The 24,673-nt window shown below is 59.7% G+C and overlaps 2 protein-coding genes across 2 annotated transcripts in view; one reads left to right on the top strand and one right to left on the bottom strand.

Moving 5' to 3' along the window:
• DRC1 (dynein regulatory complex subunit 1) overlaps positions 1 to 1,225 on the top strand; it is a 46,115-nt gene extending 44,890 nt beyond the window's left edge. Inside the window, exon 17 of the mRNA XM_033425099.2 lies at positions 1,009 to 1,225. Coding sequence (XP_033280990.1) covers positions 1,009 to 1,065 — 57 coding nt within the window. The 3' untranslated portion in view covers positions 1,066 to 1,225. The remainder of the gene's footprint in view (positions 1 to 1,008) is intronic.
• A 1,148-nt stretch (positions 1,226 to 2,373) lies between these two features.
• Positions 2,374 to 24,673, bottom strand: part of OTOF (otoferlin) — a 91,582-nt gene continuing 69,282 nt past the window's right edge. Inside the window, exons 14-46 of the mRNA XM_004268112.4 lie at positions 24,338 to 24,524; positions 22,673 to 22,896; positions 22,104 to 22,212; positions 21,403 to 21,589; positions 21,153 to 21,273; positions 20,492 to 20,592; positions 20,284 to 20,374; positions 20,006 to 20,122; positions 19,575 to 19,727; positions 19,061 to 19,250; positions 18,855 to 18,979; positions 18,367 to 18,501; positions 17,505 to 17,666; positions 17,169 to 17,288; positions 16,495 to 16,656; positions 16,249 to 16,411; positions 15,674 to 15,804; positions 14,137 to 14,166; positions 13,582 to 13,713; positions 11,849 to 11,915; positions 10,835 to 10,965; positions 10,597 to 10,731; positions 10,088 to 10,225; positions 9,658 to 9,785; positions 9,372 to 9,542; positions 8,566 to 8,726; positions 7,751 to 7,893; positions 7,292 to 7,380; positions 5,694 to 5,792; positions 5,310 to 5,551; positions 5,005 to 5,183; positions 4,799 to 4,899; positions 2,374 to 2,678 (exon numbers count right to left, since the gene is read on the bottom strand). Of these exons, the coding sequence (XP_004268160.1) occupies positions 2,498 to 2,678; positions 4,799 to 4,899; positions 5,005 to 5,183; positions 5,310 to 5,551; positions 5,694 to 5,792; positions 7,292 to 7,380; positions 7,751 to 7,893; positions 8,566 to 8,726; positions 9,372 to 9,542; positions 9,658 to 9,785; positions 10,088 to 10,225; positions 10,597 to 10,731; positions 10,835 to 10,965; positions 11,849 to 11,915; positions 13,582 to 13,713; positions 14,137 to 14,166; positions 15,674 to 15,804; positions 16,249 to 16,411; positions 16,495 to 16,656; positions 17,169 to 17,288; positions 17,505 to 17,666; positions 18,367 to 18,501; positions 18,855 to 18,979; positions 19,061 to 19,250; positions 19,575 to 19,727; positions 20,006 to 20,122; positions 20,284 to 20,374; positions 20,492 to 20,592; positions 21,153 to 21,273; positions 21,403 to 21,589; positions 22,104 to 22,212; positions 22,673 to 22,896; positions 24,338 to 24,524 (4,605 nt within the window). The 3' untranslated portion in view covers positions 2,374 to 2,497. The remainder of the gene's footprint in view (positions 2,679 to 4,798; positions 4,900 to 5,004; positions 5,184 to 5,309; positions 5,552 to 5,693; positions 5,793 to 7,291; positions 7,381 to 7,750; positions 7,894 to 8,565; positions 8,727 to 9,371; positions 9,543 to 9,657; positions 9,786 to 10,087; positions 10,226 to 10,596; positions 10,732 to 10,834; positions 10,966 to 11,848; positions 11,916 to 13,581; positions 13,714 to 14,136; positions 14,167 to 15,673; positions 15,805 to 16,248; positions 16,412 to 16,494; positions 16,657 to 17,168; positions 17,289 to 17,504; positions 17,667 to 18,366; positions 18,502 to 18,854; positions 18,980 to 19,060; positions 19,251 to 19,574; positions 19,728 to 20,005; positions 20,123 to 20,283; positions 20,375 to 20,491; positions 20,593 to 21,152; positions 21,274 to 21,402; positions 21,590 to 22,103; positions 22,213 to 22,672; positions 22,897 to 24,337; positions 24,525 to 24,673) is intronic.

Below are 24,673 nucleotides of genomic sequence, written 5' to 3'. Positions count from 1 at the left end.
GCGTGGGAGCTTTGAGATGCAGGCTGTGATAGTGTCCCTTTGATGTCCATCGTTTTCAGCACCGGCTGCTTGTTGGAGGGCTCTCAGAGGCAGTGACGAAGCCAGTGCTGGCCTCCCAGCTTACAGAGCCCTTCCACATGAACTTCCTTCTTTGGTCCCTAACAACCAGTCTGTGAGGCAGATAGGGCGGAAGTGATTCTCCCCCTTTCACAGAAAGGAGAATCGAAACTCAGCGCCTCTGTAACTTGCCCAGAGGGCAGACTCTTCCCTCTCTGCCAGCCCTGGGTGTCTGGCCTAGGATGTGACATGGGGAGGGAGGGGAGATATTCCCTGGCCCCCACTCGTGCCTGCTCCAGTGACAGTTGGGGCAACTTCCCCATGGCTTGGCAGGAGGAAGGATCTCCCCGTCCGCTCCACAGGGAAGAGTCCACCGGCAACACAGTTGCTGGCTCTGCTCTGCTCCTGTGGGATCCTCCACGTGGTGCTTAAGGTCGTAACACGGGGCTGAGCGTAGGTCCTCCATCATCCGCTGAGGCCAGTCACACGCCCATGCACTGGGGATGTGTGGCCCGTGAGGTCTCAGGCCCCCTGCTACACCTGAGCGGGGGGATGTGGTGAGCCGGGGGGTCACGCTGGCCTCTTGACCCGAGACAGGACTCAGACGTTTGGGAACCGTATGGCCCATACTTCCTTCGGGGCCACTGTGGACAGGAGGCTGGGGGCGGGGGGGAAGCACAGGGCCACACTGGGGCTATAGGGTGGGCAGGTCAAGAGCAGAGGGGAGGGCTCAAGAGAATGGATCAGAGGGGAAGGTTAAGAACGTGACCAGAGCCTGACGAGCTGGAGCAGAAGCCAGACGAGGAGCCCAGGTCTTGGCTTCAGAGGAAGGCAGGCTGCGGGCTTTCCCAGGCAGCCGGAAGTGTTTGGGGGAGGAAGTGCTCCCAGGGATTTGGAGGCCTGTGGCAGGGGGACCCTGGGGGAAGTGTCATGACCTTTACTCTTTTCCAGATAAACTCTGAACTGCAAGTTCCTCCGACTCAGGTGTTCCGGGTCCCCACAAAATAGAGCCAGACCTCGAAAGGGCCGACACTGGTATCAGTGCTGGTGCCACAGGTGGCATCTCCTGGGGAGCTGCCTGGGCCCAGTCCCTGGGTTTTCCAGAGCTGCTGTTGTCGGGCCTGTCAAGATAGGTGACAAGAGGAGTTACTTGTATCCTGCAGGCATGATTAAAGTCTTCAAAGAGTTGTGTCTGAATCTCTTTAAAGAGGTCAGGTGAGACACGGGCCCCTGTCCCCACCTCTGTGTCACGAGGGGACTTTGTCCCTAGCCTCGGGCTGTGGTTTGACAACAGCTTGTAGCTGTGGGACAGGGCCTGTGGCACGGGGCTCCCTTCTTGCTTTTGGGAGAAGTTGGTGTCTGCAGGTGGCGGCGGGAGCTTTGGGCCATTTCAGGGTCTGTGCCTGCAGACTGTCCTTGGGCCTGCAGGACCCTGTAGTGAGCTTCTGGGGCCCCTGGGTCCAGCCTGCGGTGTCCCCTGGGCTGTGCTGTGAGGCTCTTCCTGTGGGCAGCCTGGGCAGACAGTCCTGTACCTTAGGCCCACCTTGAACCCTGGGCCACAAGGCCCCCCAAAGGGTTAGGGGCCCATCCTGTACTGAGTTTGCCAGCCAACCCTGCCCCCTGCCCCCCATTAGTCCCCCCACTTGGACAACTGCAGACTTGTCAGCTCAGTGTTTGATTTCTTTTATTAAGAGAAAAATCACCACTCGAGAAAGGAAAAACAGCCAGGAGAAACCCAGCTCACACAGGCAGGGGGGCAGCACTTCAAGCAAACTCCAGGCAGCCCCTGGAGGGCTGGAAGGGTGAGCCCTGAAGGGGCCAGGCGGGTAGGGGGCACGGGCGTCCGGGCGTGGACGTCCAGGCTTGCGAGCGCTAGCCTGGGCTGAGGAAGCTCTGGAAAGCCGTCAGGACCCACAGGCTGGGCAGGACTGGGCTTGTGCACGCAGGGCTGTGGCTGCCTGGGCCGAGGGGAGCCGGCCCGGGGAAGCAGTCACCCCGCAGGATTAGCGGGAAGGATCTGCACTTCTGCAGAGCCAAGACTGCTAGTGTCGCTGCCCTTGCAAGATGATGTCTGGGGGAGGGGAGGGTGATACTTTTTGCTCATTGACTCTTTGGAAAGCCCTGGGCACTGGCCCATGACATGATTCTCGATTCTCAGTGAATTTCGTTAACGCTTTCGAGCTCTACGGGGAGGCCTGCGGAGGATGTGGGGTGGCTTCCTCTGGAGCCCCCATCCCTTCCCACACTCCCCACCCTGCAGGCAGGGACCCGAGGGGAGGGACCGGGCCAGCAGCAGACTTGAGGTGGTGAGGACAGGCAGGGAGGGGGGTGTCACCAGCCCAGCCAGCAGGACGAAGGCCCCTGGGACCTGAGGCCTCCATGCCGGAGGAGGGGCAAATGCCCAGGCCCAGGAGGGGAGCGCAGGGAGGCCCCGGGGCCTTCACGCCCCCAGGAGCTTCTTGACCATGTAGCCGGGGAGGCTGTAGAAGAAGAGGGCCAGCATGAGCAGCGCCAGCAGCGCCAGCACGATCTTGATGATGAGCCACTTGTACCGCGTGCAGATGAGGTACTTGATGGACTTGAGGGGGTTGAGGAACCAGACAAAGGCCGTGTCGGGCCGGCTGGGGGAGGGAGAGTCTTGGTCAGTTGGTGGCATGTCCAAGGCACCCCATCCCCTCAGCCCTACTAGACCCCAAGAGGACTGAGTCCCCAAAGTACTGAGTGCTGGAGGGAGGGTTTGAGCCCCTCTCTAAGCACCAGGTGTGCTGCCTGCATTCCCTGTCCTCTTTGCAGGACCTTCTGGTGCCCCATCTCCTCCCGCGGCCTAGACGGCATTTCTGGCACCTGGGCAGGCATCACACCTCCCGCACCCTTGCAGTGATGGCGGGTCAATGCTTGAAGGGGCAGCCTCAGCACTGCAGGCAGTTCCGATTATTAGGAAGCTCCCCTACTGAGTGGTTCCTTGTATATGGTCCCGTGCTGCCCCATGTTCTCAATGAGATCGGTGTTTCTCAACCTCTCCCCCTTTCTGCTTCTGTCCCCACCAGGTCCTGCCAGGGGTGTGAGGGTCCCCGGTGGGGCAGACGCCACCCTCACCCCGACCTGCCCACCATCAGGGCTGGATCGCTATTCTATCTTCTGCAGGGCCGCCTAGCCCAGAAGGGCTTGTTGAGCTTACATTCTGTTGACTGTGTTACAAAAACAACAGGTTCTATGAAATGTCAAGATGGAAAATCAAAGTATTGAATATGCTTCTTCAAATTCCTCCAGCTCCTGGAGGACGTGGACCACACCCTCCAGAGCCTTTCAGCGCAGATGGGGCTGCAGAACAGGGATGTGGGCGCAGGGCACCTGGTCTCTAGTCCCAGCGGTGACAGGCAAGTTAGGCACCTCTTCGAGCCTCAGATTCCTCACTTGTACCACGGGGTTAATAGTAGATCCCCACCTCCGGGGTTGGTAAAAGGGTGACATGAGCAAGTGCATGGGAAGCTCCCAGCCCAGCGCCCGGCACCGAGCTGTGCTCCTCACATGCTTGTTACTAAGATGTTTGAATGGGATGGAGATACTCACTGTCCTGCAGGGCAGGAAAGGGCTCGGGGTTGGGAGGAGGATACTGGTAGAAACTATTCAGGACTTGGAGGCTAATCCCAGCCAAAGCCTTTCCCCTTTCCCGTCCATCGCTCAACTTCTTTCTGCCAGTGGAACTGGGTTAGAGTCTGTCCGGATTGTTGCTGGGACAGGGAGTGGTGTAGTGTGAAGGACACTGGATTGGCAGTTTGAAAACTGAGGCTGAATCCTAGCTCTACCCTGATGGCTAGGTGACCTTGGGCAATTTACTCTTCCTCTCTGGCCTGATACGTGAACATGCAAGACAGTTATTTGCAGTTCTGAGTCTATGATACTGTTGGAAAGCTTAAAAGTTGCTGTCTGTATCCTTATGTGTGCACTTGTGGGCATACTTTTGTGTGTGCACTTGCGTGTGTGTGTGTGTGTGTGTGTTCCACATGCTGCCCAGCTCATAAGCCCTCGGTCCAGGAGGGAGGGAGGAATACCAGACCCAGGAGGGTGCTGGGCGCAGGCCCACAAGGGTCTTCTTGACCGGGTAGCCAGGCACAGGGCAGCGGAGAAGGGCGGGAGGGGCAGCAGTGCAGAAGCAGCAGCAGCTGGAAGGGCAGCCGGCGATACGTGCACCACAGCAAGTAGTGGGCAGACTCGAGAGGGTTCAAGAACCAGATGAAGCTTGTGTCGGGCCAGCTGGAGCCGCAGGAGGAGCAGAGGGAGCACGGAGAAAGGCCACAGAAGCTGAGGGCTGGGGCGTGGGGAGGGCCCCGGCCAAGGTGGGGGCCAGGACGGGGGCCGACCCTGGGCTGAGTTCATAGTCCCAGGCACCCCCCAGCCATGAAGGCTGCCTGGGGCCCCAGAGTCCAGCACTGCAGCTGTTTGTCTTTGGCAAACACCAGGAAGAGCATTTGGCTCAGCTAGGTGGGGCCTTCCCCGGGAGAGGTGCAGCTCTCCTGTACCGCGGGCCCGCGCTCTGCCTCAGAAGGAGGTGTGGATTTTGGGGAGAAGGGGAGGAGGGAGGAGGCTCCCCTGCAATGAGGCTGTGGCCTAGGAAGGGACAGAGAAGGCAGAGGTGCCTACAGAGTGGAGGGCAAGGAGACCAGAAGTTTCTGGCCCCTCCTTCCCGTTACAGTGCCCCCAGGGACTAGCATGGCAGGGGCCTGGCCAGCAGAGCACTCACTTGGGTTTCTCCAGGGGGTCAGGTTCATTGCGGGCCAGGCCCACTGGATTCTTCTCCGCCTCCTCGGCAGTGAGTAGATGCAACTCTGCCTCCACCTTGCCCTGCAGAGAGGAACAGAATGGTCCCCGTGCCCGGGTTAGGTGCCAGGCCCTCAGCACCCTGGCCTGGCCCAGCCCTGCCCCCTGCCCAGCAGTAGTGGTACCCACCGTGAGCTCAAACTCATCATTCTCATTGCGGGCCAGGAGGGGCCACCAGCCTTTGATGCGCTTCTGCTTGAAGATGGAAGCCAGGGGCACGTCCACCTCCCCTGTGGCCATCTCCATGCTGCACTGCTTGGCCGTCTTCGCGCCCCGCGGGAACCGGTTCAGGTCCAGCTCGATGGCCCCTGTGGCAACCTCAGAGTCAGTTCTGACATCTGGTACTACTGACCGCACCCCCAAACCTGGGCTGGGCTCCCCCTGCCCCTGCCTCCCCCTCCCCTGCCCGCTCTGCTCCGGTCCCAGCCTTGCACCCAGGAAGTCGTCGGCGGAGAAGTGGTCGGCGTCCCAGATCTGCAGGGTGAGCCGTGCGGGGATTTTGTATTCAGTCTCGTCCCAGGAGAACATGGACTCCTTCTTGGAGATGACAATCTTTTCCTCGGCAGCCAGGTAGTCGAAGGGGAACAGGTAGCGCCAGTTGAAGTTGCCCTCGCCCGTGAGGGAGTGGTAGTGGACGTCCGTGTCCTGCTTGTCCTCCTGCTGGCCCTTCAGCCACCTGTGGAGCATCGTCGCCTGCTCCAGACTTGCGGCCACACCTGTGGGGGGTCTCTCCACCCACAGCCACCCCGTCCTCTCCCTCCTCTCCTGCCTCGCAGGGAGATGGGCCCCCCCTCCCGGCCAGGGAAACTCTCACCCACCCCCGCACGAAAATGTCACTGGACTTCTCCCCGGTGAAAAAGTCATCATCCTCCAGGACCACCTCATCTGTGTTCCACACGATGACCCGCAGCTCGTACCTGGGCGGGGGAGGGGCTGATTAGCCGCCTGCGGGGGGTTTCTCCAGGGTCTTGGGGCTAGGATGGGGCTGGAGATGAGACGACCGGGACACGTCCTGGGGACTTGGGGGTGGGCGTGGGGCCTGGGTCAGGCTGGGGCTGAGGGAGCAGATGTGGGGAGAAGCTGAGGGGATGGGGAGACATGGGGGTACCCGGCTGAGAGAAGAGGGTCCCCCAGCCAGCATGGCTCTTATGAGGAGAGCCGGGTTGGGGGAGAGCCAGTTGGGCTGGAATGCCAGTACCCAGAGCACACTCTGGACAGGGAGGCTGACTCAGGCCTCGGAGAGGCTGCCCAGGCTGCAGGGGAGGGCGTGGGGGGTGCAGGGGGGTGCGGGCGTGGCTGAAGCGAGGCTTGGAGAGTCGGCAGCAAGATTCCCCCGTCTCCAGAGGCCGGAAGCTCCACTCCAGCTCTAATAAAAGTTCACACTTAAGCCCAGCAGCTGGCTGTGGACCACCATGGAATCTGATTTCTTTTACATCCTTGTCCCCAAAGGGGATTTTCCCCTTGAAGTGTAATCGTCATGATAAATGAGGTAGTTACGTCTCAACCTTTAGGAGGGAGGTTGAGTCAGCTGCTAAAAATTCCCTGGATTGTGGCTCTTGGAGTTCTGTCCTGGACTGCAAGTCCCGGAGACATAACGGGTTGGGGTGTCCCCTGGTGGCGGGCCCTGGAACAGCAGACTCAGGGTCCCACCCGGAGACTATGCCAGGTAGAACGGGCTGTATAATTTGCGGGGTCCAGTGCCAAATGGAAACACGGGCCCCTTTGTTAAAAATCATTAAGAATTTTAAGGCTGCCATCTTGAAATAAGCATGCGGCCCCGTGCAACTGCACAGGCCTACGCACTTGGCCCTGATCGCAGGCGCTGAGGCCAGTGCTGGCAGCGACTTGATCCTGCCACTTTACAGATGGGAAAACTGAGGCCCAGGCAGGCAAAGTGACCTGGCCAGTGTCAACTAGGAGAGGCAGATGGCGTAGCTCCTGGCCCAGTACGCCCCGCTCTCCCAGCCTCCCGCCTCTTCTGGGCACTCGCCCTGTGCATCTCATCAGCAGATGCCTTAAATAAAACTTGGTAGAGCTGAATGACGGCCTGGAGTGGGGACTGTCAGGGAGCAGAGCAGGCTCTCAGGGCTTCTGTGTCTCGTGGGTGTGTGTGGGGGAACCCACGGGGATGCTGTGTGTGTGCACGCACGTGGAGGAGTGGGTCTGTGATGACAAAGTCTGCCGGAGCGTGCCGGTGTGAACTCACAGCCCTCGCTGACCTCGCCACGGAGGTGTGGCCCCTGCTGCAGCAAAGGGGACCCACCCAGGACAGGCCCCACAGCCCTCCTGATGGGTTGCTCTGTTCCCCCAACGAGGCCACAGGGCACTGACTAGGGAGACCTGGGCCTGGAGCCTCCTACAGGAAGGACGCCTTTGGGGAGCATGGAGGGAGGGGTGCTGGGCCCGAGCAGCTCACTTTTTGGGCTTCCGGGGAGAGATGTCCAGAGGCGTTCCAGGGGCCGGCATGTTCATGGGAAACATGTCCACCCACAGCTCCAGGCGGCCCTGAGGAAGGAGGTGTGGCAGGTCTCACGGACTCCTCCCTCTGCCCAGCAAGGCCAGCTCTCCTCTCCCTCCCAACCTTTGTCCTGTCAGGACCCATTTCATCAGTTTTCATCCTTGGATGCCAGCAGTTCCTATGACGTCACCAATAGCCAGTGGCAGCTTCTGAGGGAGATACCCTAGGTCTCCATCTGAGCTGATGTAATTCTCACACAAAGTTAAGACTCAAACCCTGAAGTTACGGTGAAGGGCCATGGTGCGTGCGTATGAAGGGAACGCAGTGAATAGCAGGAGGATCTGTTTTTACGGACCCAGGTTGGGACTCCCTGATCCCAAATACCAAAGAACCTCAGATCCCGACCAGGCCAGTCACCTGCTCGATGCCTGGCTTGTCAGGGTTGAGCAGCGGCCGCGTCTCCACATGTTCCGGCACCAGGCGGCAGCCCACGCGGGGGATGTCCTCCCAGTACCTCAGGGCCAACAGTGCCACGTGCTCTTCCGTGGGCTTCCTCTGCCCTGTGGGTGCTAGTGGTGAGCTCACACACGGGCTTAGCAAAACAAGAGACCTGTGCTGGGCCAGCGACTCAGGGGCACAAAGAAGCCCCATCTCCAGTTTACTGCTGGGAAACTGAGGCACAGAGGGAGCTGTGGATTGCCCAAGCTCTCAGCTGCCTCATGGGCCCAGAAAAGTCTGTCTCCTTGGGTTTCCTCTGCTTGGGAGAACCTGACCAGAGAATTCTGGGCTATGAGGTCAGGGAAGAGAAAAACCCACATCCTGTCCCAGCACCCTGAAGATGGCTGGCACTGGTTTCCTGGCAGAGATACCTGCTGATTCTCTGGGAGGTGCCAGGGGGGCAAAAGTGTGGGGACAGCCAGACCGACCTGGGTCTATGCCCTCACTCTGCCTTGTAGGAACTGAGTGGCCTTGGGCAAGTCACTGAAACCCTTTGGGTCTCGGTTTCCTCATCTGCAGAATGGGGAGAACCTCCCTACCCTACAGGGATGCCGGGAGAGAGAGTGAAGGGGACAAGTGAGCAAGCGCTGCGTGGGATGGGGAGAAAGGGTGGAGGCTGGGCGGACAGGAGGGGGACACTGGGGTGATGAGCGGATGGGTGGTCCCACCACAGGGAAGTGTGGGTCCTTCCTTGGCCTCTGACACCCCCATAGCTTTGTCCAGCATCCTGTTACCATTCTCGTCCTCGATCTCGGAGGGCCCTGTGAAGACGCGGTTGGACACCTTCACTCTCCCAGGGGGCCCGAAGTGGGGGCCGTCCACTTTGCCCTCCTTGCAGAGGCGGGTCAGGATCTGGCTGGGCTTCATGGGGTCCCGCCAGATATTGTAGCCGTGTCTGTCGGAGGAGACACATGGGCTGGGTGGGGCTCAGGGTGCGGCTGGGCCATCCCCAGGTGGTAGATGGTCCTGGCTGGTTTCCTTAGGTTGGCCGTTGCTCCGTGTCAGCAAGTGAGCCCTGCCCTGCGTTCCAGGATCAGCTGACACACCAGGGCTGCTGCAGGCTGATCCCTCCTGCCCTGGGCTCCGGCCCACATGCTCAGTGTCCCAAGGATGAGTATCCAGTCTCCCCCAGGGCAGCCCGCACCATCCCCCCACCGTGTCCCCTCTAACGGAACTTCAAAAACTCCCTGAGGAAACTGATAACACAAGAGGTTAAGGGCCTTGCCCAGGGTCACGCAGCCTGGCAGTGGCACAGGGCGGCCAGATCCTCAGCGCACTCTTCCTAGCGCGCTTCTGCCTCTCCTCCCAGCCCGCTTTTCTCTCCTCATCTTGCTTCCTCTGTCCTGGAATCCCCTGTCTCTCTCCTTGTCTTGGAATCTGCAGTCCTGGCCCCTGAAGGCTGAGCCCAGAACCTGGCGGGGTGGAGGCCTGGCTGGGACAGAAACCATAATATGTCCACCTTCCCAAATCCCACGGTCTGCATCTTGGTTTTGGAGTCAAGGTGCAGTAGGTGCGCCCTGCCCCGCCCTGCCCCACGCACGTGGAGTAGGTCTGCGCGATGCCACAGGTGGCGCGGTGCTTGCTGTAGAAGCGGTTCTCCAGGTCGATCTTGGTTTCCCCAATGAGGTCGTCGGTGCCTACCAGATCCCAGTCGTATACGGCTACCGTCAGCAAGGATTCCATGGGGAAGGAGGCCTCAATGTCAAAGGACCTTGTGGGACAGGGTTGGGAGAAGGGTTGAGGGCTGGGCTGGGGTAGGGTGGAGTAGGAGGTGGTCTGCTCTGGGGAAGTTGGGGCAGGTGGAGTGGGACACCAGGAGGCCTTACTTCCCAAAGATGGGGTTGAGCTGCTTGGAGATGTAGTTCTCCTTGTCACGGATGTCAGTCTTGCCTAGCCGGATGGCGATGTAGGGGTCGGCTTTGCCATTGATGTCTGCGGGGTGCAGGTCCGTGGCCTGGGATGGGAGGGGTGCTCCTGAGCAGGGCCCGGGCACCTTCATCTTCCAGTGTCCCTGCCCCTCTCCCTGATGGTCCCATGACAGTGAGGGGCAGAAGCACGGACCAGGGACTTGCTGTGTGACCCTGGGCAAGTCCCTGACCCTCTCTGGGCCTTGGCTTCCTCCTCTATAAAGGATGGTACTAGACCAGCTGACCTCCCTGGTGTCTTCCAGTTGGGGGCTGTCAGTCTGTAGCTGCTTCAGCCCTTCCTGGGCGGGAGGACCAGGAGCCTGGGGAAAGGATGTGAGGGGCCTCTCACCCGGACCACGTAGACCCGGACCAGCACGTTGATGGGGTCGTTGCTGGGGATGCCCTGGAACATGCCATAGGTGGGGTCATAGCCGGCTTCCCGGGACACGTCCTCTGGGAGTGGCACTTTGTATACGCAGAGGGAGCCCTGGGGTGAGGCAAGAGTGGGTCAGGGTGCAGCTTCCCGTGGCACAGGCAGGGGTGGCATGCAAGATAGCTAAGAGCACTGAGGGTCTGCGCCCTGCTGCGGTGGGGCCTTAACCCTTTAGTTGCTGGGGTACGGAGAGTCAGGGTTTCTGGAAGGAGTGGCTGGAGTGGGGGGGGGCAACTCTGAGGAGGGTGGAGTGGGGAGGTGGGTTTAGGGCAGATGATCTTTATCAATCAGCGTGGAAGTATTTTTATACTTTACCAACCGGGTTGGCTGACAGTTCCACCTGGCTGTCAGCCCTGGGCTTGGGCTGGGGAGAAGAGCTGGTGGGGGGCTCAGGACTTAGGGCCCACCTGTGCTCCCTGCCTGACCTTGAAGCGCCCCACGATGCGCTCCTCCTCAGTTGCGCCGTCCTCGTTGTCCCCCGTCTTGCCCCGAAGCAGGTTGAACGTGTGCAGCCAGTCCTCGAAGCTGTCGAACTCTGACTCCAGCTCCTTGGGGTACACCTGAGCCAGGCCGGGCTGTCAGGGGCTGAGGCCGGTCCACTGGCCTCTGTCTTGCCCCCGGTGTGACCCTACTTTCTGGCTAGGTCTGCTCCCAGACCCTCACCTTGAGTTCATCAATCTTGGGTTTCTTCTTCTCAGGGGCCTCAGACCCTTGGCCTGGGCTCTGGGTTCTCTTCTTCTTCTCCTCCTTTGCAGCCCTTGACTTCTCCTTGCCCTTCATCAGCCCCTTCAGGCCTGGCCAGAAACAGACAAGGGGGCAGAAATGATGTGGCAGGAAGGCCTGGGCTGGAGACCCAGCTCTGTCGCTTTGCTAATTTAACTTGCAGGTCTCTGTGTGCTCATCTGTAGAAAATGCAGGCAATGCTGCCTGGCGTGCCCGCCTCACATGGGAGCAGGGCACCAGTATGCCAGAAATGTGCAGAGCCTGTTGCGTGCCCTTTGACAGAGAGGGGCGTGGAAGGAGCTTGGGTCTGGTGCCAGCTCACTGTGCTCTCTGGCCTCAGTCTCCTTGTCTTTAACATTAAGAGGATTGTTCTGTATCAGCATTTCCCAAACAGCATTCAGTGGAACACTAGGTGTAGGCGTTCTTGGAATGCTTTAAAAGAAAAGATATATATGTGTGTGTGTGTGTGTGTGTTGTGTGTGTGTGTAAAATAAGCTGGGGAAATATTTTATTATGTCTTCCTTTTAGAGATTTATAATAGCATTTGTATATTAAAGGCACTGAGAAGTCCTGCACCAAGGGACCTGTTTAACCCATTTGACCCCAGAACCCTCTTTTCCCTTCAGAAGACCCATTAATAGTGTTCCATGGAAAAGGTCTGGAAAATACTGAATGGGGTGAGCTCTGAGATCCCTTCCAGCTCTGATGTTCTGTGACTCTAAATGTCTGTCCCTCACTGTGGCTGCTGAACTGGTCAGAGTAAAAGCCACTCTAGATAAGGGCCTCAGCCTGCTCTCTGGTACCCAGGGATGCCTGGTGATATCTGCTGTTGGCTGCTGCAGCTGTGAGGGCCCATGGGAAGGGGAAAGAGAAGCAGCTGGTGTGACAAGCAGGGGAGCCACCCATCTGGGGGGCTGGGAGGGAGAGGCAGAGATCCAGGGCTCCAGGGCTTACCCTCAGTGTTGTCCATCTCCTCCTTCTCCTCCAAATCAATTCCTGAGGCCTCTTGCTGTTGAAGTTGCTGCCAAAAGATGAGGTGAGGAGGAGGGAGGGTGGGTTTCCTAGGGAGGTGTTTGTTGAACCCACACTGTGGTGTCAGACCAGTCTTAAATGCTTAGAGGCAGAAACTCTTTTCCATTGGGTTTCAAACCCATGATGTGCTTAAGTGGGTTAAAAAAAAGTTTATGATGTGTACAATGTGACTTAACTGTACTTAGGGGTTATGATTCTTTAATTGTGTATGATTGAAAAATATGTGCTCTTTAATGTTGCTTCTTAGTGGTATTATTATTTTAATGTAGAAAAGTATAACTGAATAAGAAAATGTGCCTTATTTTCTTCAGTCAGTACACACTGGACACTAAATCATTGTTTCACCCAAGGTGTCACCGCCACCTGGTGACAGCCTGTGCAAATTACAGGAATAGACTCGAGACAATGGGCAGCCTCTTGGAGCTCCAGGCTGGCCAACTTGAATCGAGGAGATGTTGGTGGGAGAAGATACTACTAGGTGTCCCCCAGTTATCTGCTCTCCTCCTCTCTAAAAGTTTTTGGCACACAGCTACCTAGCTAAAGATTACATTTCCCAGCCCCCCTTGCAGCTAAGTGTGGCTATGGGACTAGATTCTAGCCAGTGTGAGCTGAAGTGATATGTGCAGCTTCTAGGCTGGGCCCTTAAAAGGAAAGGAGTATGTGTCCCCTTCTTCTCTTTACCCTTCCCGTGGACTAGTATTAGGACGTGACGGCAAGCCATCTCTAACCACGCAGATGCCAGTAACAAGATGGCAGTGTCTTGGTCCCTGACCCCACTGAACCACCATACCAACCTTCTTCTTGTTCACATCAATCTAACTTGCTACAGCAGTTTAACCTGTGCTCTAACATGGATAGTAAACATCACACACAACTCGGGTCATAGGAAGGGCCTGGGGGAGAGAATGTGGCTGGATCAGCTTGGTTGAGGAAACACAACCATGGGCACATGTCCATCCTGGTCAGTCGGTCAGTCAGGGAGTGCCCTGAGCTAGGCTGGCAGTGTTGAGAGAGACAAACAAGGGAGAGGAGACATGAGCTTTCTGGAACTTGCAATCTGGCTCAGCAGACAGAACCCGTGTGCACACAACAGGGGAAGAACATTTCACAGCCACAGTGACGGAGGCATGTAAAATAATAATAGCTGTGCAAATACTACTGAGAAGTTGTTGCTCCCTTTGGCCTCTGAGTGTGTATTTCTCCTCTTCCTCAAAGGTCACCTCCTCTGTGAAGCCTTTCCTGATGCCCCCAGGCACTGAATTGCCTTTGTTATCACATGGTAGTGTATCTGCTTGCATGTCCATTTCGCATGTCCAGTAAATACTCAGGGCAGGTAGCCAATCTTATCTTTTGGCTCCTGTAGCCCCTAGGTTGGTGTCTGACTCATCATATATACTCGAGGTATTTGTGGAGGAAATGAATGAGGACTAGAGAAAACCAAGGCAGGGAAGGTAGACTGGACCTCCATCCTGGAAAAAGGTGAGCTAGAACTTCGAGGCTCTGAGACAGCCTGCTCCAAGCTCATGCCGATGGAGTGGGGGAGCCAGCTCTGGTGCGGGCGGGGAAGAAGCTGGATAGGAGGGTCTGATGTGGAGCTGGGGTTACCCCTCCCAGCCCAGTCCCTCCTCGGCCCCCTGCCCAGGCCAAGGCGTCACCTCTTTCATGGTATCGATGGAGGCAAAGTACTTGGACCACCAGTCCAGCATGCTCTCGTCAGGCTCCTCCTCCTCTGGTTCTTCCGAGCTGCCCTTCTTCTTCTTCTTCTTCCTCTCTTTCTCCTCATCAGCCTGCAGGGTTGGCTAGGTCTAGAGTCCTGCCTACATCCCTGCACCCTGGACATTCCCGGAGACCTGAACAATCCGGGGTTCCCCCACTCATTCCGACCATCTGCTCCAGGAAAGCCCTGGGCTCCAGGAGGCTCTGTGGGGCTACCGACATCAAGGTCAGGGCCTTGTTTTATGGAAGTGGATGTCACGGCCCAGAGAGGGTCATGACCTGCCAGCATGAGCCCCCAGCCAAGGCAGGACTGCCTCTCATGGGCCCTGCAGTCCAAACAGCTCTCTCCCTCTGCCTCTTTGGAGGGGTGAGATGGCCGGGGCATCAGGGGGTATGGGGTGGCTCGGTCCCTGATGCTGTCTTCCTTGGTCTGATACCCTATGTAGTACAGGGTCTTCTCTCCCCAGAGCCCCCCGGCTGGTCCCCACACTCACCACATCCACCTTGATGACGGCATCAGAAGCCTGCAGAAAGGAACCAAGGAGACAGGGACAGACTTAGCCACTGGGGCCGGAAGTGGTAGGTAGCGGCTGGCCAGGGAGGGTGGAGGAGAGGGAGCCCAGGCAGGGATGTTCCCTGTGTCGTGAGCGCCATGCTCACATGGCCAATTCTGGGTCTGTGGAAGGTCTGCCTCGAAGTTGTTTCCTCAGACCTTCCAGGGTGGTGGTTTGCAAACTTGGCTGCACGTTAGAATTACTGGGGGCTTTTAAAAATCATCAGTTGCAGGGCTCCACTGAGTCCAAATGAGGGTACTGGGCACCAGGAGAGTTGTAAACTCCCCAGATGACTGCAGTGGGCAGTCAGAGTCAAGAGGGGAGGCGGACACGGCATGAGGCTGGAGGTCAGTAATGTTGGCTGGATGAAGGACAAGTGCCTTAAAAAGTAAGTGGACACAAAATTACACAGCTGAAGAGGAACCTGGTGAAAAGGGCCCCACCAGAGTCCAGGGCCTGTGGGACGATGGGGCAGCTCAGGTCTGTGCCGTCCTCTTGGTTCACTGATGGCCTGAAACCAGGGGGCTTCCCCACCCCAGCCCTGCCTCCAGGAGGAACAGGCTTCTCAGGGAGGAGCTCAGGAAGCTGGACGCCGAGGGGGGTGTGGCATCTCCAGGTGTAGCCCCAGAGCCCCTGGCAGTGCCATCCCAGGCCTGCAGGCCAGGCCCCGGGCCTCGACTCCTCCCCTTTTCCATGAGCCATGCCCCGTGCTAACTCAGCCTGCTGGCTGGGACTCTATGGGGACCAGGATGATGAGGTAAGGAAGGATCCTTTCAGACCGGACTCAGATCTCAGAGGCTAGGAGACGCCCCTGTGCTGTGTGACGCACATGCAGTCAGGAACGGGATTTGGAGAATGTGGTGGGAAGGAAGCCTGCTTCCCGCCCCTCTGTCCTGTCTGGATTCAGGATGGCTTGCTCCAGGCCAGCCTCCATCCCGCCGTCCCCTGCTGACGCCATGTCCGCATCCAAACACCGAGGTGACAGGTCTCCCTCTGGCAGACAAAGAGCCCCGGTCCCAAAGCCAGGAGGAATAACGAGCTTCCACCTGGAAATCCTGCCCCAACCCACACCTTGGGAGAGTTGTTTGTAAATGGCTGGGAAGGAAAACCGGGGACCCTCTGGAAAGAACACTGGTGTTTGCGCAAGGAATCCATTGCCTATGGTGTCGTTTGTTGGAATAAAAATAATTGCAGGCTATCACTTCACACGGTTACTGCTCTCTCTGTCTCTCATACGTGTGTACCACATGTTCATGCACATGTGCACACACACACGCAGAATTGAGAGTCTCGCCTTCCAGGACAGTATGGGATGGGGCTGTGTGCGCGTGCAGTCAGGGTTAGCCCTGGCCCATCGCACGCCAAAGGAGGAGTGACTTAATGTGTCGTCTTGTGTGCGGGGTGGCCCGGCTCTGGGAAAGTGTCACCCGCAGTTGCACGTCCCCAGCCAGCGTGGGGCTGACCCCAGGCGCCTTACCGCATCCAGCTTCACCACGGTCTCCAGCTTCTTGACAGGCACCTCCGGCTCCATGTTCACCACGACCTCCCCTGTGGGGTGAGAAGAGGGGCCCCCACTGTACAGCACACGGCGGCCCTGGAGGAGCCCGCCTGGACAGAGAGATGGACAGACAGACGAGGAGGAGCAGGCGGGACCATGAGAGTCAGGGGTGCTTGGAAGGGCCAGAGGCCTAAAGCTGACTCTAGAGCTTTCCAGGGGAGAGGGAGGAGGTGAGCCAGAGAGGAGGGCGAGGCGTGCTGGGTGACACAGTGGAGGCCGGGCGGCGGGGGATTCGGGGGGTTGGGACGGGGGGGTCCTGGGTCTTCTCCAGGAACTGGCTGAGGAGGCCATCTGCCCTCAGGCCCTCTAAGGACCCCTGGGCTCTGGCCTTTCTGGCACTAGAGCTTGGGGCCACCCTGGGCAGCCTTCCTTGGCCCCCAGGGCGGGACCTCCCTCCTGGCCTCCCCGGCCCGCTTAGAGATGGCCCCAGGAGGAAACCAGGTGGGCTGCCCTGTGAGCCGGAGGCCCTGCGCTGGGCCTCAGGAGCGCCATACCTGAGGCGTTCCAGGTGGCGGCTGAGTGGTCCGGGGGCCGGTAGATGAAGCGCCGCAGGGAGCTGACGGTGTGGGAGCCGACCAGGGTGTAGCGGCCGAAGGCCCGGCAGTCCACCACGCGGATGTTCAAGGGCGGGTGCAGGAGCTCGTTCTCCGGGAGGTCCTGGGGGTGGGGCAGGGACTCTGAGCTCAGAGAAGGGGCAGAGGCACCCAGCTCTGCCCAGGCAGGTCCCGGCCCACACTTACCACTTCAAAGCACTTGACGAGGGTGCTGAAGTTGGGGTTCTTCTTGTAATTGTGGATCAGGGACGACTGTACCCCCTTCCCCGCGCACTCGATGTCTACCCGCGGCCGGTCCACCTGGGCCAGGTTCACCCGCTTCAGGTCCCGCAGACCCCAGAACAGCACCTGCGTGGGGGGGCGGTGGGGGGAGAGGACAGCCCCTCAGTAAAGGGCATCAGCTGCGGGCAGGCAGGGCCACCTGAGGAGGAACCGGGCTGTGGGTGGACCGTGCATCAGGAGGGGCAGGGCTGGGAGAGCCGAGGAGGGGCGGGTGTCCTGAAGGCGCTGGGGGGTGAGGGTGGGTGTTGGGGGCAGATGGGAGGGCCAGGAAGGGTCCTGGACCGTGGCAGTGTGACTCGGTGCAAAAGCGGCAGGCGCCGGACGGTCGCAAGCCTGGGTCTGCTACTGGCCCCTGGGTGTGACCTTGGGCCAGTCACTTCTCCTCCTGGGCCTTCAGTGTCCTTATTTGAAAACCGGAGCATGGCCTGAGGTTGCTGAAGACCCCTGGAGTTTGATGCCAACAGTGTAATGCATGCCTACGACCCTCATGGAGAGAGAGTGAGGGGGGCCAGGGAGCAGAGCACAGCAGGGCCTGTTCAGGGCAGGGCTGGGAGGGGCCGGATGGAGTCCTCACACACCTCTATCCGGTACTTGCTGAGCATGGGCCGGATGCCCATAGGCACAGGCATGATGGGACCTCGGTCCATGTCCACTGGGCCATTGATGGGCGGCAGGTCGGCCTTCCCTGCTGGTCCAATCTGGGGAGTGGGGGACATAGTGTCACACCCTGGGGAGCCCGGGGAGAGGGCTCTCTCTCCCCATGAGTTATCTGGCATGTGATCTGGGGAGACAGGGAAGGCTGAACAGCCCAGGTCCCCAAGAACCACACCCCCAGCTTCCTGTCCGACTGGCCTCACAGCAGGATGGGGAGGAGAAAGGCCCCTGGCCCAGCCCCCTCTTTCCAGCAGCCCCACCTGCAGCAGCTCGAAGGCGGCCAGCAGGTCCCCGGCCGTGGCGTTGCCGCGGTAGATCTGGTAGTACTCGAGCTGGGGCGGGAAGCGGGGCGGGCAGTACGCCTCGTCGGCCATCTTCACCAGGGGCTTGGCAAAGGTCCGGCCTATGAAGTCGGTTTTGCCCTGATGCGACAAACAGCCAGGGTGGCCTCTTGGTGCTTGAACTGACCAAACGTGTTCACACCTGGGATCTCATTCAGTCCTCACCACGGCCCCATGTAGTTGCAGGTGTGATCACCCCATTTTACAGATGGGGGAAACCAAGTCTCGGGCTAGCTCCAGGCCATGCTGGCAATGAATGGCAGATGCAGGACTCAGGACTACCTCTAGTCCAGAGCTCACTCAGGGCACCCCAGTAGCTGAGGCGGCTTGTAGGAAGTGGCTCCCCAGCTCTGGAGGGGTCACCCTAATCCTCCACTCCCTTACTCCAGAGCTCCCATGGAGAGCTATGAGGCTGTTACTGACTGTGGTAGGTGTGGGCAGGGCTGGGGGGGCCCTCAAATGGGGGAAGGCTGGGGACAGCAGGCTTTCGGGGCACATCTGGGTCTGAGCTTGGTCTGTCTGTGCCGGGAGGTGGGACGCCCTGGCCTGTCTCCTCCCTGAGGCCCCAGAGGCCCACAGCATCGGGAAGGGGTCAGGCTGCAGTGACAGGGCAGGAGACACCCGGGGTCTCCTGGAGGGGCTGGTCAGCAGCCCAGACTCCCAGCTTCCCCGGCAAGCACCCTGGCCAAGGGGCTCTGGGGGTGGGCTGTGGAGGTGACCGCTAACGCAGGTGGAGTGCGGGGGAGGAGGCGTGGTCCCTGGTGCCAGAGCCCACCCATACCATGCTGTCCTGGTCGTAGATTTCGATGACAATGATGGGGGGGTCGTCCCGCAACTCATGAGCTTCGCCATAGAGCTCCAGGTTGTCGAACACCAGCATCTGGTCCCAGGTGGGGCACAGGGTCTCATTCAGCACCTGCAGCATGGAGGGGGGGCACAGGTAAGCGATGGTGGATGGGCAACACCCGAAGAGGAGTCACCCCCAGTCACTGTGGTTTCAAGGGGACGCGGGAGCACGAGCGCCATGTCCCCTGACTCTTCTGGGAATCTTAAAATGAAGGCTGATGTGAGGTCTGCTCCTGACCTCTCTCCCAGCCCCCCGCCAAGTCTTCCCTGTCTTCTGTGTGGCCTGGGCCTGCAGTTATCTGCCAGGCTTCCCCCTAAGGATCTGGGGTACTGGCTGGTCTGTTTCTCCAGGTCCCAGAGGCTCCCAGGCCCCCTCCAGTGCTCTCAAAGCCAGAGCCGCGCCCTCCTCCCCGGGGCCCTCACCTCTGTGCACTGACTCTGGTTGATGAAGAAGACACGGGCGAAGGGGTCCGAGAGACCGCTGCTGTCGGCGGCAAAGAGGCTGCGCGCCTGGTACATGTGGGCGCGGAGCTGGAAGGCCTGCTTCTCTGTGGGGGGAGCAGGCTGAGGCTCAGGGAACAGGCCACCCGCCGGTGCCCTCCCGCCCAGGCCCGGGAGCCCTCGCTCACTGGTGTAGACCAGGCTGATGGGTGGGACGGCGTGCAGGCCCGCGCCCTGGGCCGCCTTGACCTCCTCGAAACCGCAGGGCAGGCCGCATAGAAAGTCCTTGCGCTGCTTGCTGAGGCCCAGCCACAGGTAGAGCTCCAGCTTGGCCTGCACCGTCCAGCCGGCCGAGCCGAAGCCCCGCTTCCCTGGCAGCTGGCGGGGGGGCGCAGGGTCAGCTGCCGGAGCCCACGGGGTGAGGAAGGGGCAGGAGGCTGGAGGAGGCTATGGGCAGGGGGGCCCTGCCCTCCGCAGCCGTCCCGCTGGCCTGTGTGGTGCGGAACACAGGGCAGAAGGGCACGGGCAGGGGGGGACCCGCCACCCCTTTCCTATTCTCTCCAGCTCTTCTCTGAGCACCCCGTCAGCTCAGGCCAGCCGGACCCAGGGGTGGGGGTGCTGCCCCCTCCAAGGGGAGGTTGACCCCTTGAAAAAGCGCAGACCCCAGCCCCTCCGCCCCCAGTCTTGCTCCCCTTCCGGCACCTTGAGGAAGAGCGTCTTGACCTTGGCGCAGTCCTTGCCCAGCTCGTCCTCCACAATGGAGAAGAGCAGGTCCTTGGAGGGCACCCGGGCGTAGGCGATGCGCTTGTTGTTGCTCATCATCCAGATGAAGACGTCGGGGATGCTGTGCTGAGGCTGGGGTGGGGGCGGGGTGGGCGCCCAGTAAGGGAGAGGTCCTGCCTCTTGGCCAGGCCTGAGCCCACAGAGGAAAGGACCCCGGTGCTGGGTCCTACTTCTCCTCCCACCGATCCAGCGGGAAGAACACGGGACAGGGTGAAAGGCTTGGTCTCTCCTGTCCCCCAACGGCTGTCAGAGCAGGAGGGGCCTCCTGGATGGTCTGGCCCAGCCCCTCCCGGGCAGCCCCCCTTCCGCCACCTCGGATCACTCTGGTTTGGGGCTGGCAGGGGGCGCACCTCGTCTGCCAGGAAGCGCAGCTTGTGCAGGAAGTTCTGGCACAGCCTCAGCTTGTCCCGCACCGTCTGCCGCTTCACCTGTGCCCGCAGGGTCTTGGCCTGCTGCCCCATGCTCTCCTGCCGGGGTCGGGGGTGTAAGTGGGGCTCAGGTCATGACGCACGATGGAGGGTCTGGCCCTGGGGGCTGTGACCTCAGAGACAGATGTCCCCCACCTCGGGTTCCCTTTTCACCTCCAGACCCTCCCTCCATCCCTGGTGTGGTCCAACCGCATCCTCACCAGCTCCCGCATGCAGGATTTGAGGCGCTCCCGGTCCAGCCTAGTGCAGGACCAGTGGCCCTGGTCCTTGTCCGCGAGGGAGAGGAAACGGCTGGGAGGAGAAGAAGCAGGGCTTAGCAGAGCCCACCCGCCAGCAGGAGGCGTGCAGATGCCTCCTTCTCTGCAAACCCCCCACTCCTGACCCCCCATTGGCAGCCCTGCCACTTACTGGCAGCCACAGCTCAGCTCCTCCAGGACGCCCCGCAGTCGACGCTCAGGGTAGGACTTTTCCGTTTTGATCATCTCCTGCACATCATTCAGGCCTTCTTCCTGTGAACCAGGAGTGTGAGCCACAGCCCCCTCAGCCTCCCCAAATGTCTCCCCCATTCATCAGGGGGATGAGGGGCTAGTGCCCTAGGACCTCCCACAAGCGCCATCTCTGGACTGTCTTGCCATCACAAGGAAACACAAATTTTCCGCGTTCTGTTTTCAGAACCTGAAGGAAGAAGCCACCTCTGGGCCATGAGTCTGTGGTCCTGGTGGACCCACAGGGGTCGGACAGAACTCAGGGCTAGATGCAGGGGGTGGGGGAGTGCAGGCCAGAGACAGAGGGGTTGGCCAGTCACCTCCAGGGAAACCTGGGGCTGGATGGGCCAGGGTTCCCAGACTCCACTCCGGGCAGCCCTCAGGCTCTCCACTGCTCTTGGGACTAGGGCGGGGACAGGAACACAGGTTCTACTGGGGCCATTCTGCAGTTCCTCCCCCAACCCCACGGCATGCTGCCGGGCAGACAGGACTTGTGTGTTGCAGGGGAACTGTCCAAGCTGGGCGAGGCCCTCTGAAGCATACACCCTCCGCCTTGCCCCTCCCCGCCGTGGCCTGGCCCTGACCAGCTTGTCTGCGATGTGGTCTATGATGTTGGCATTGTAGAGGCGGCGGCGCTGGTCCGGCCACCAGCTCTTGATGTAGATGCAGGGCTTGCGCTCCAAGTAGGGCAGATAGAAGTAGTTCCTGGGGTGGGAGCAGGCGGGAGGTTGAGGACTGGGCACCCAGGCAGGTGGGGGTGGGGCGGGGCCAGGCCGTGAGAGGATGGGAGGCAGCAGGCAGGGCTCCCAGGACCCTCTGTCCTGGCCGGCTCACCTGTCGGTGATCTGGGGCCGCATGGGTGGGCTGGAGGAGACTGAGGCCAGGTCCCCACCGTCGTCAGTCTCGTCGTCACTCGACTTCTGGATCAGATCCACTTCCTCCTCGTCCCCAGGCTCCTTCTGAGGCCGAGGCCGAGGCCGCTGGGGCCGAGACAGGCCATCGACTTCGTTCCCATAGTTGCCTGGAGGCAGAAGGGGGCACCCGAGGGCCTAGAGTCCTTTTCCCACCAGGCCCCACCCTGCCCTCCAGTCCAGGGGTCTGTGGGAGGGAAGGGGGAGAGTCAGGGAATGGGACTGGTGCTCGCAGGTCTGTGACAGCTCAGACACGATAGAACACTCGCCAGAGGAAGGGGCCGTGTCCTGCACTCCTGCAGAGGTCTCACTAGGAGCCCTGATGACCACTGAGCTCAAGGTCCAGCCCAGGACGTGGCCCGTATTCCCAATCTCTCCTCTCCAGTCCCATGAGGGCCTCGCTCCCTTCTGCAGGGAGGGCTTCTTCCCTCCTCGTGTCCCTAACACAGCCTAGCCCTTAGGTGGAGCTGAGGCCGACCCTGTGGGGCGTGTGTTCTCAGGTGCAGTCGCTGTATGTGGTGTGGGTGCCTGAGGACACGTGAGGGAAGTGGTCAAAGTTCCCCGCCACCCCCAGGCTGTGGAGCAGGGCTTGGCCGCCCCCAGCCCTGCGAGCCCAGCTCTCACCTATAGTGACCTCAAAGGTGATGGGCTTGTCTCCATTTTTCCGGTCGATCATTGAGGCCTCCAGGAGGGCTCCAAATAGAAAGAATTCTTCCATTTTCCCCACGCAGCTCTGTGGAGAAGGTGGTTCAAACCCTCCGGAAAGCTTAACGGTGTGGGGGGTTGGGTCTGGGGCCAGGCCTCCTCCTACGTCTTAGACAGGCCCTGGGGGCTAATGGTGGGGACATCCTACCCAGCTGTGGAGCTACGAGCCCCGACACTGAAGGCCCAATTCCTTCAGCCCTCCAGCCTGTCCCCGGAGGAAGGGCTGCTACGTTCAGCACAAGGACAGCCGTGGCCAGGAACAAGGCAGAGACAAGGCTCCACCTTGGGGCCTCCGGGGAGAGCACAGGCAGAGGCAGTGGGAGGGGACAGAGGTCCTCCTGCTTTCTGGGGAGGGCAACCCCATCCTGGGGTCTGGCCCCCTGAGGCAGGCAGGAGGGACACTGGCAGAGGCCAGGCACAGGCTGCCGTGGTGGGAAGGGGGTTGAGCGGGGGGCTCTGGAGGACAGCACAGTGCCCTGGGGCCTCACCTCGGAGACGGGTGTGGCCGGTTCCACCTGCACCTCCGTGGAGCTGGTGAGCTCAGGGTTGGAAGTGTCCAGGATCTCCACCGCCAGGCCCAGCATGAGGCGGGCGCGGAAAGACACGCCCTCCCCCAGGCCCTCATTCAGGTCCTGGTGCTCGTCCAGCAGCGTGTAGTTGCGCGTGGAGCCATACATGTTCACCCAGGCGGGGCCCAGCGTGGGCAGGAAGCCTGCGGGCCGGGGGCAGAGGGCCGAGGGGCTCACTCGGGTGGGGGGACCTGTTTGGGGGCTCCTGGCCTGTAACTCCTGGTTGCTGAGCTGAGGACCTCGTGTCTCGCTCGGGGAAATGTCTGAGGCAGCAGAGGGCCTGCGGGCAGCGAGGCTCACAGGGGCTGCGGGGAGAGCGGTGTCTGCTGCGCGGGGCTGGCTGTGGGGTGACCTTGTCACTTGCATGGGGCACTTTTGTGTGTCTGCTTATTCTCTGCAGGAGCCTGAGCTGGCCGTGCCTCTCCACGTACACACACGTCCATTTCTGTGGAGCAAAATCATGCCCCCTGCTTCCTGGAGCCTGTTGCAGGGGCCCTCTGTGATCTACTTGAAGGACAGATGCCAGCACCTCCCCAGCTCCTCAGCAAGGCCTTTGCCGTCTGTGCGTGCCACGAGGGTCTCACCTGCTTCTGCAGACCCCTCCTCTCCTCTCTGAAGGCCCTTACTCTCCACCTGTGCCTGTTAAACGCTCTTCCTCCACGAAGTACCCCCATTTCCTAGTCCCAACTATTTTTCTCCCATTAGGATTTGTTATGTCTCGTGTGTAGCACGGATTCAATTCTGCCTTAAGAGTTTTGTTTGGTTTCTGTTCTGCCTAGTTTATAAAAAACATTATAGCATTTAAAAAACTGAGATATTCTTCCTATAACGTAAAATTCACCATTTTAAAGTATGCATTTCAGCGGTTTTCGTGCATTCACTATGTTATGCCACCATCCAGGACATTTCCATCCTCCTCAGAGGAAACCCCGTACCTTTCAGTGGCTCGTCCCAGCTCCCCTCCCCCCAGCTCCTGGCAGCCACTCATCTACTTCCTGTTTCTATGCATTTGCCTATTCCGGACATTCCATACAAATGGAATCACGCAATCTGTAGTCTTTTGTGTCTTCTGTCTCAGGTTTTGAGCATTTGGTAGCACACCCGTCTCCCTCATCCCCAGGGGAGCACCGTGAAGACCGGACGGATTCCTGCTTGTTCTGTATCCCTGGTACTCAGCTCAGTGCTCTGGTCCTACAAGTCTGTAGATAGGTACTACAAGTCTGTAGATAGGTACTACGGCAGCAGTACACGCATATATGTACTACATATGTATATATACACATGTATATAATTACTAGTATTTTCATTTTACAGATGGGAAAACAGGCATGAAGGTCACGCAGCTTCTAACTGTCAGAGCTGGGGTTCAAATCCAGGCAGCCTGGCTCAGGAGGGCCCAGGCACCTCTGTGCAGACGTGAACCATGAGTGTCCACCCTTCCCTGGAGGCGGGGGCTGTTGGCAATGCCCTGACCATGCCTGGCACCTTTCAGGCAGAGGTGCGGGATGGTGGTGGTGTATGGGGGGTTCTCATTTATGCTACCCCTTTAGCCCCACGTCCCACCCCCGGTCTCCTGCTGCTGACCTTTGTCTCCGTCGTTGGAAATCTTGCGCAGGTCAATGAAGTGGGTGCCGATGGCCACGTCGTTGACCTTGTCTGAGTCCCGGATCTGTACCTTCATGCGCTTGCAGAGCGGGGGGAACAGGTCTGTAAAGACCACCTGCTCATTCCACAGTGGCTCATAGCTGCTTTTCTGCACTGAAGTCTTGCCCTGGTGGGAGGGAGCGAGGGTTAGGGCTTGTGTACGTGCATGAGTGTGCATGTGTGTCTGTGTGTGAGTGTGTATATGTGTGTTATGTGGGGGCATGTGCTGTGTGTGTGTGTACTTACCTCCTCACCCTTCCCCACCCCAGCCTCTCT

This window comes from Orcinus orca, chromosome 13 (genome assembly GCF_937001465.1).
Source record: "Orcinus orca chromosome 13, mOrcOrc1.1, whole genome shotgun sequence".
NCBI lineage: Eukaryota > Metazoa > Chordata > Mammalia > Artiodactyla > Delphinidae > Orcinus > Orcinus orca.
Note: the sequence above shows the minus strand (reverse complement) of the source record. Positions and strands in the feature narration are given on the sequence as shown.